A 10026-nucleotide genomic window follows, 5' to 3' on the forward strand; every position below is an offset into this window, starting at 1 on the left:
GTGGCTGGATGGCACTGTCAGCCTACCCAGCTTGGTGGAGGCTGGACCACACCACTCCCTACATATGAAATGAGGCACATCTATGTTCGCCCTACTCCCCCCACCCCAAATTCTGTCTTAGAGGGTCCTGTCCTCTAGAAAGTCACTATTTTCTGCTCTCAGAAATCTGGCCCTTCGTTGGCTGAAGAATATAAGTGAACCATTGTTTCTAGGGGGTTGTGGGGTGACCCCAGCATTGTTACCTGGGCCCTACTACCTCGGTCTTCTCTGTACACCCCCCCCTTCTCCCTGAAGCCAGACCCTTCTGGCCACAGAATTGCCCATCCCGCCAGCATGCCTTTACCTGCAGACACGAAGAAGATGCCAGCACTCAGGATGATGTTATGTCGGGTTTTGTAGAACTCACTGGCTGCGATGCAGAGGCCCCCCATGAAAAGCAGAATCACACTCAGGATGGGGAAGATACTGGACGCCCTCACAGCCCCTGTGAAGCAGAGAGAGGGGGAGGGAGGAGAGAGAAAGAGAAAGTTGGTGGGAGATGCTGAGTACATGGGAATAGGGGGAGAAAACAGGGGCATAGGAATGGACAAAAGGAGTGGGGAGAGGAAAGGGCGACAGTGAGAAGGACAGGGGAAAAGCCAGGAGGAAGGAGAATTGAACATGATGGGGACAGAAGAGATGAAAAACATGAAGGGGAAAGGACAAGAAGGGAGAGAAAAGAGGGAATGATGGGGATGAAAAGGAGAGAAGAGCAGACAATAAAAGGGTAAGGGGACAGACTCCACCTCTGCCCACCTCCATACAGGGAAGCTAGTGGAGGTAGGCACCCAGGTGGGGAGGAAAGTGATCATGACCATCCTGGGAGGAAACACCAGGCTGGCCTTGGAACAGAATGGGGGGAGGGTGGGCTGGGTGAGAGATCTCCACCAAGTAGATAAAGGCTAATCCTTTGCTGCTCCAGTCAAGGTTTATAATTAGATCTTTTCCAATGTGCGTCATTTACTCATTCAACAAACATTTCTTCCAGAGGCCCTTGCTCTAAAGTCTGTGGAATTTTTAAAGCATTTTGATAGCTGTAATTCAATATAATTGTCTTCTCTTGTCATCCTATACTTTTTATTTTATGCACTTAGAAGCATGATTCTGAGACAGAGCCCCTGAACTTTACAAGAAGGGGCCCATGACACACAGAAGATTCAGAGCCCCTATTTTATTTATTTATGGGAGTCTTAGTGGTGTAGTAGAGAGATGGTTGGATTTGAAATTGGGAAGACCTGGGTTTACATCCTGCCTCGAACATTTACTAGGTGTGTGACCTTTGGGCAAGTCATTTAAACTCTCTGAGGTTCAGTTCTGTCACCTGTAAACTAGTGATAATAACATACCTATCTCAAAAAAAGGTCAAGTAAGATACCATATAAAAATGTTTTACAGATCATGACTTACTCATAATACATTTCATTGAAATTTTTGGTTTTTATACAACCTGCATTTCCCAGTGAATTTCCCTGCCCTCCCCAGAAAGCCATTTCTTATAACAAATAATTTTAAAAGGAGGAAGAAAGTTCAGTGAGTTTAAGTAACATATTGATTAGGTCTGACATTGTATACATACATATAAAATGTATATATATACATTCCGTATACAGCATTCCGTACCCATAGTCCTCCATGTTTGCCAAGATCCATAGGGAGATACCTTTTCGTATTTCTTCTTTGGGGCCAAGTTTCATCCCAAATAATTCGAAATCATTTAATTTCCATTGATTTGTCAACAAGCCTTCATTAAGCACCTGCTGGGGCTGGTTCCCAGCTCAGCTCCTCAGTACTGGTGTGACCTTGGGGCCTCTACCCCATCATGAGACTTCCTTTCCTTTATCTGGAGAACAACAGAGTTGGACCATATAACCCCCGAGACTCCTCCCAGCTCTCGAGCTGATCTGATGCTCCTACCATAGTCTCGGCATGATACTAGGTACAGTGAGGTGACCCAAGTACACCACATTTCTATACAGTTTCTATACAAAGAGCTCTTTCCCTAAGCAGACTCTGAGGTACGATGCCCAAGCTTTATAGCCCCTCCCCACCTTGACCCATAGGGAAGTAGTTGTAAGAGGCAGGATTTGAATCCCAGGCCGCGCTGACTACTACACCCTACTGCCTTTCCAGTCAGCATCATTTCCTACTTTAAGAGAAGACAAGCAATATCCACTTGTAGGCCCCTTCTTGCTCATGCCCATGCTCTGATCACAGGCCCCAGTAGGGAGAATATTCCTTCACAATAAGTGATTTCCTTAAGTCACTTAACCCCAATTGTCTTCCAAAAAGCAAAAAAAAGTAAAAAAAAAATAAGTGATTTCCTTGGCCAAGCAGGCAATACTTCTCCCTGGTTCCCCTTTTCTCTACCCTCCCCTTCCTCTGAAGCAGCCTTGATTCACAGTATTACGAGTAGGCCCTGCTGGAAGGCCTCTGATCCAACCATTTGGCAAAGGGAAATGACATTATAAATAAAGAGGAGATAGGAGAGCTTTCCAAGGGTCAGGGAGGAGCTTTTTTGATGAGCAGGGAGAGAGAAGGATCCCAGGTGTCCTTCCCAGAAAGCTGGGCTCCCAGCAGGGAGGGTCCCACAGGGATCTTACCACCTTTTCCTAGGAGGGAGAACTGTACCAATTCCAAGACACTGGGGTCAGGCAAAGAGCCCTTGGGTTGGATAGTCCTGGCTGTGGGATTCCCTCTCTCATTGACTGTGGGCAAGTCACCGTCCCTATCTGGGAAGGGGGACTCAATGATTCTGAAGAACGTTTCCGGTTGTAGACTTGAGGATCCTAGGGTTCAGCCCGGTTCTGCAGACACAACGGATATAGCCCAGAATGGTATCCTAAACAGAAGCTGGCTCATAGGCAGACTCTGAAGAAAAACCAAAGCCAGAGAAAGAAGTCAAGGGTAAGGAGAGTATGTCTATGTCTGTGAAAGAGACACATGAAGTGTGTGGGGAGGGAGAGACAGAAGAAAGAGAGATAGAGACAGAGAAAGAGAGAAACAGAGAAGAGAGACAGAGATTGACAGAGAGATAGCTATTGTGTTACAGGCAGCTAAGAGCGAACACTGAAGAGCCATATCTGTGGGTGACCGGAGATGGGCAGAGCTTGTGATTCAGTGTGAATTAGACAGACCAGTTGGAGAATATGGGCAGAAGCTGATTCCAGGACAGTGCAGTGAAAGTATTTAATTTACACTAGGGAAAGATTCTCTTTGCCCAGGAAGAAAGATGAAGGCTCTTGGGATCATGGGTATAAAACTAAAAGGAGCCTCCAAAACCATCTAGTTCAGTCTTTACAGATGTGGAAATGGAGTCCCAAGGACGTCTTTCTCAAAGTTAGACAGGCAAGACAGGGCAGGGGCAGGATTTGAACTCAGATCTCGGGACGTCCAAGCCAGAGCTCCTTCCATGTGACCATGGCACTGACTCTAGGACACACAGATGCATGAGAAGACGTGATGTCGATGTGTCTCATCCTGTCTCATCACTCCCTCCTTCCCCATCTCTCTTTTCTGCACCATTCAGGCTTTTGCTCAGGCTGTCTCCCAGGTCTTTTCTCTCTTTACCTCCTTTTAGCATCCCATGGTTTTTTCTCCCTCCTCCCCCTCCCAGCTGCAAGGCCCTGCCCCATGAAAATGATGCAGTATTGGTTTAGTAAACATTCTATAGAAGTTCCTAAAGCTACAGATAGACTGTAAGCACCTTGAGGGCAAGCTTGGCTTCCCTTTTGTCTTTGTCTCACCAGGGCCCGCACAGTCAGGTGCTTGATGATTGAATGATCTCATGTCTCTGTCTTTCTAGCGAAGTATTTTCTTCTCAGCCAGCTTGGTATAATAGGCTAGGAAAGTTTTATTAAGCCCATTTTCCAGGTGAGAAAGTGGCATGGAGAGGGGGAGAGCAGACCTGCTTAAGGTGATACAGATTTTAGTATCATAACCAGGGTTCCAGTCTGGGCCACCTGCACTTTCTCTTAAACCTCTTTTGGAGGATCCCTAGCTGTGTCTGGGATCAGAGTGGTTAAAAAAACAAAACCAGATGGAAGAGGGAAGGCCATTGGCTTCCTGTCTTCTAGACCACCTATAAGGCATAGAGTACAGGCCTGGAATGGGTCATGGGAAACATACAATTCCTGAACCCAGACCTGGGATTGGGAGTAGGCAAGGTGGGCAGCCCAACATAGTAGGGATGGCTGGTTCATAGATTTTGAGCTGGAAGGGACCTCAGAGGCCAGGTGGTCCATCCCCCTCATTTTACAGATGAGGAAACTGAGGCCCAGAGGGTCATACAGGTGATGAGGACATCCCCTTGGACTCCAAAGCCTCCTCTTTCCACTGTATTAGACTGTTTCTCAACAAGGGGTGGTTTTAAAAAAATACATTTTATATTGGGGGCAGCTAGGTGGCGCAGTGAATAAAGTGCCGGCCCCAGAGTCAGGAGGTCCTGAATTCCGTTCCAGCCTCAGACACTTAACACACACAAAAACTAGCCGTGTAACCTTGGGCAAGTTACTTAACCCCAACTGTCCTCCAAAAGGCAAAAAAAATATACATCTTATAAAGGTCCATATTTTTAATATCAGACATTTCAGCTCTCACATGACCTGAGGGATTGATGGGGGTGATAAGTCAAGTCACAGGCACCGTGTTGCAGGGAAGGCTTGAGGACTGTAATGGACAGATAGTGGAAGACACTTGGAGAAGCAATTTCCAGCCCTGGCCTTGGGCTCACGAGTATCTTATTTTAGGTTGGTTCTTAGCAGATATCATTCCAATAAGGACTTATTGTGTCTTTAGTATGTCCAGCACTGTCCTAGGCCCCAGAGAGGCCCCTGCCTGCCCACCAGGTCCTTACAAACACGTCAGAAATGTGAGGCAAGACCAGAGCAGAGCTGAGAAGGAAGTAGTGTGGGAGTCCTCAGGAGGAAGGAAGGCCCCTCAGTGAGGGAATCAGAGAGGGCTTCTTGGAGGAGGCCAGAGTGCAGAACATGCACTTGCTTTGCTCACCCTGGGCTAGTACAGTTCCTCACACTCAACACTGTGCTAAGTCACTAGAAGGGCCTTCTTAGCATTGATTCTGCTGAGTCAGCTCCAGGCCCTGGGCTGCACCACTCACATTCAGAGTGGACAGCGAGGAGAGAGTAGATACAGCCTCAGACTTCCCTGGTCTGGGCCCAAGGGGCAGGGTGGCTTGGCCAGCCAGGCACTATGGTCTGATCTGCCAAGTGATCACAGAAAGACCCCAGGCTGAATCCTTCTGCCCAGGTGTCTGGGGGCCTCTGAGGGGTTGTGTGTGTGTGTGAGAGAGAGAGAGAGAGAGAATGTGAGTGTGGTGTAAGTGTGAGAGAGAAAATATTTGTGAATGTATGTGTATGTGAGTGTGTGAGAGATAAAATATATGTGAGCATGTGTTTATGTGAGGGACTGTGTGTATCTGTGTGTGAGGTAGTGTATGTATGTGAGTAAGTATGTGTGTGAGAGACAGAGAGAGGAGAGACACACACAAAGGGGGAGAGAGAGAGAGAGAGAGACAGACAGACAGACAGAGAAACCCAGAGAAGAGAGTGAGGAAGAAGACAGAGAGAAAAGAGGTGGGGGAGAGAAACAGAGACAGAGAGTTAGAGACAGAGAGAGACAAGGAAACAGAGAGAGAGAGACTGCCCCCACCTCCTCTGTGCAGAGTTAAATTGAGTGGTTTGGCCCTGAGGATGTGCTCTCTTGGTGAGAGTTCCCCGGCTGTTGGCTCGGGGAGTGGCTGCACCACTTCCTGGCCTTTGGCCTGTGGGACACACCTGCCAACTTGACCCTTACTCTCCATCTGACCTTGAGCAAATCACTTAGATGTGCTCCCCAAGCCTCAGTTTCCTCACCTGTAAAATGAAGGGTAGTGGACTGGCTGCCTCTGGAGATCCCTGTGGCTCTATGATCCTGTTCATCTTTCCCATTCCAAATCCACCAGCTTACCCAACAGTCCCTCCCTCACCGATAGAGGCAAGGAGTGATAACACTGGGCAGAGAGTGGCAGATGGATCAGGAGGTAAAGAAGGATTTATTAAGTACCTACTATGCACTGCCTTCTACAAATCTGATCTCATATGCTCCTCACAACCTGTGGAAGCAGGTGCCATTATTGTCCCCATTTTAGAGTTGAGGAAACTGAGGCAGAGAAAGCTTAAGTGACCTGCCCAGGGTCACACAGCTAGTGAGTGTCTGAGGATGGATTTGAACTCAGGTTTTCCTGACTCCAGGCACTCTTCCACCTGAGATTAGCCTTGAAGTCCACTAAAGATTTTAAGAAGAGGAGGGGAGTGTCTCAAAATGTTTGAAAAAGTGAAGAAAGGACTAGGTTTTTTGGGGTGTGCCTTACCCACATCTAAGCAGCCTCTCCAGACAGAGGGAAGTCATCCAGGCAGCCTTGGGCCTTTCTGCTCAACACTGGCATGAACCTCTCTATTAAAAGCCCCCAAGAGCTTGGTCTGACTGGGCAGGGAAAGGAATTTCAAAGCAGTTGGTAATGTGTTGGAGGCAAGGAGTTGGGTTCAAATGCTGTCTCAGTTTCCTTATTTAGAAAAATGAAGAGGTTGGACTAGGTTATCTATAAGGCATCTTCCTACTCTAAATCTGTGACTTTATGGCTTTTTCATTAGCTCCTTGTGGCCTGGGTGACCTCTGAAAAACAGACCTGTTTCCTACCAGTAATTTTCTTGACAACAGAGTCACTCAACAGAGTGCCAACCTGACCTACAGTCTCAGAGGAAACTGTTGACTTGATTCAGAGTGAGCTTTCCTTGGGGACAATTAGATTAGTCCAGGGACCTGGGGAGTGACCTGTGCTTTGACCCACAGGATCTTGGCCCTCTGAGGGGCCCATGTAGCTCAGACGGTGTGGACAGGAATTCCTTCTCCAACATCCCAACCAACAGTGTTCATTCAGCCTCCATTTAACCTAAAGTGGGAGGGAACTCACTCCCATGAACTCATTAAAATGATGTAATGTGATGTAAAGTGGTCTAGATGTGGAGTCAGAATTTGTTGTTTGGTCCTGTCTGACTCTCCATGACTCCATATGGGGTTTTCTTGGCAGAGATTCTGGAGTGGTTTGCCATTTCCTTCTCCAGCTTATTTTACAGATGAGGAAACTGAGGCAAACAGGGTTAAGTGACTTAAGGGTCACACAGCTTGGGAGTGTCTGAGGCCAGATTTGAACTTTGGTCTTTATGACTTCAGGTCCGGGGTTCTATCCATTTCACCACTCAGCTGCCCCATGGATTGTCAGTGCCTTTCCTAAAATAAGGTGCTTAGAATAGGATGTACCATTATGGGTATGGTCTGAGAGGGCAGTGGGGATCATTACTTCTCTTGGGCTATCATGCAATCATTAGGACAGTTTAAGGTTGAATTAAAGGGTTAAAATTTTTTGGGGGGTTGTTTTGTCATACTGTTGATTCAAATTCATTAGTTTTTTTCCCCATGAACCTCTGTCTACCCATGTCTCCCTCCCATCTTATATTTGTACAGTTGGGTTTTGGAACACAAATGTAGGATTTTACATTTATTCTTCATATGCTTTACCAGTTTGGGGGAGAGAGTAGTAACAGTAACAGCCATAAATGATGATGATGATGATGATGATGATGGTGATGATGTCTGTCATTTGACACATAAGCTAACTAAACAATATGTCCACAAAGAAGTATCAAACAAACGGTTAGATTTGTTTATTTGACAACAAACCAGGGTGACCAGAACTTAGAGATGGGTTATTCTTAAGGAGCCTGGACTTACTGGTAAATGAAAATAACTCAATGGACTTGTAGAGTGAGTATCACTCTACAACCCAATTCAAGCTGAAAAATTGAGCACCTACTGAATATTCGGTAAGACTTGGACCGGCAATTAGAATTCTACATCCCAGGCTCCCTGTTATTAAAAAGACCCAGCCTACCAGATGACAAATCCACATATTCCAAACAGAAACTTCAAAGTGTCTTTGAGAATCCAGCAAATAAACTCTACTGGGCCATTGTCATGGTTGGAACTGTTGCCCATAACCACCTGCCCACAGCACTTATTGATACTAATTTAAGAACAGCTGTTTCAATTGATGTCACTTTACCAAATGCAACCCTCTGAGCTTTGGGGAGTGAGAAGCTTTCAAACATAAACTTTCAACAGAAAGAAACCTAGCCGAAGAAATCAAAGCCACATGGGAATAGGGTAGGTCTTTGTCCTGCCTGCTATCAAGGATACTTGCAGCAAGCCCCCAGAGGATGAGCTTACACCCCAATGCAATTATTCAATTACAAAGAGTGGCTATTTTTCCCACCTGTGCAAACAGTCTGTTAAACGGGAAATATGAAAGAATAATGGCCAAGAGAATGACACTCCATTTCCCACCTTTGGGTGTTTGTACTGGCTGTCTGCCATGCCTAGAATGCTCTCCCTGCTTCTGTCTGCCTCCTGTTTTTTTTAAGTCTCAGCTTCTACAAGAAACCTTCCCTGGTTCCCTGTCTTCCCTTGAAGATTACCTCCAACATACCCTGTATAAATCCTGTTTGTTTACAATTATTTGCAGGGTTGTCTATAAATTATTTGAAGATTGTCTCCCCCATTAGACTGGGAGCTGCTTGAGGGCAGGAGCTGTTTTTGTCTTTCTTTATGTTTCTGGCACTTGGCATATAGTAGGTGCTTAATAGATGCATTAATAATAGCTCACATTATTAGTGTGTTTAAAGATTTGCAAAGCACTGTATCTCATTTTAACCTCACAATGCTGGGAGGTAGATACTGTTACTATTCTCATTTTGCAGGTGGGAAGGGGAAGGTAACAAATATTTAGTAAGCCTGTACTATGTACTGGGCACTGTGCCAAGTTTTTTAGAACTATCTCATTTGATTCTCACAATGACCCCATGAGATACTAAATTACAAAAAAATTTATAACTCCTATTTTGCAGATGAGGAAACTGGTGCATATAGACGTTAAGTGACTTGCCCAGGGTCACCCAGTTAGCATCTGACTCCAGGTCCAACACTCTATGCACTGTGGTGCCCCCTAGCTGAAGAAGCAGGTTCAGAAAGGTTGAATCACTTAATGAGGGCCTGCACAGCTCATAAGGGTCAGAGATGGGATCACAAATTTAGAACTAGAAGGGTCACTGGGTCCAATCCTTTCATTTTACAAAAGAGGAAACTGAGGCCCAGAGAGCTTGCTGGAGCTCAACAGCTAGTATATGTTTGAGGTGGGATTTGAACCCAGGTCCTTCTGACTCTAGGCCCAGCACCCCCTCCTCCATCCTGTCTCTGCGTAGTTCCTCGTATCTCTGGACACCGGGAAGCGGCCTGAGCCAACTTGCAGTCCTGGCTGGAGCCACCTTGAGTCCAGCTCTGGGTTGGGCCCTGTCTCATCTGGGTTGGTGTTGGGATGTACTGAGCCCTTCCCTATCCTTGGGGATTCACCCTGAGATGCTGCTTCACACAGAACGTTTTCAAGGTTAATAGATCGAAAAAAGTGGCCTACTTTTAACCCATTTGTGCAGATTTTAGTCTGTCGTTCCTGATGGGTGGTTATTTCCAACTTCAGGATTAATGTTCCGCTAGAGTTTCTTTAAAAAACCCAGCCTCGCCAAGGCCCTGATGCTCAAAGCCAGCCTCGAGAGGGAACAGATGGGATGTCTCGAGTGCCCCTCCCCCTCTGCTCTGCCGAGCCGAGGCGCCCCATCTTGGAGGACTCAGATCCAGGTTGCCCCTGCCCCCTGCCATGGACCCTTCCTCTGCAGCTCTGGCCCTGGTGCAGGCTGCGCCCTTCCCGGGGGTATGAGAGCAAGCTGCCTGCCATGCGGCCTGTCCAGACCACACAGGAAGCTCCTTGTCTCACAGACACACAGGTCTTCAGCTGGCTTTATATCCCTTGAGGGTGGAGGAGTTTAGTACAGGGATTGTTAGATCTGGGAGGGGCCTTAGAACAGGGAGTGTCAGAGTGGGGGGGGG

The 10026-nt window shown here is 46.8% G+C and overlaps 1 protein-coding gene across 1 annotated transcript in view; it reads right to left on the minus strand.

Annotated features, from left to right (window-relative positions):
• Positions 1-10026, minus strand: part of CACNG2 (calcium voltage-gated channel auxiliary subunit gamma 2) — a 153231-nt gene that overhangs the window by 2529 nt on the left and 140676 nt on the right. Inside the window, exon 3 of the mRNA XM_069082177.1 lies at positions 344-484. Coding sequence (XP_068938278.1) covers positions 344-484 — 141 coding nt within the window. The remainder of the gene's footprint in view (positions 1-343; positions 485-10026) is intronic.

Source organism: Petaurus breviceps, unplaced genomic scaffold (assembly GCF_028583685.1).
Source record: "Petaurus breviceps papuanus isolate PSGF00001 unplaced genomic scaffold, PetGlider_PUasm1.0 156, whole genome shotgun sequence".
NCBI lineage: Eukaryota > Metazoa > Chordata > Mammalia > Diprotodontia > Petauridae > Petaurus > Petaurus breviceps.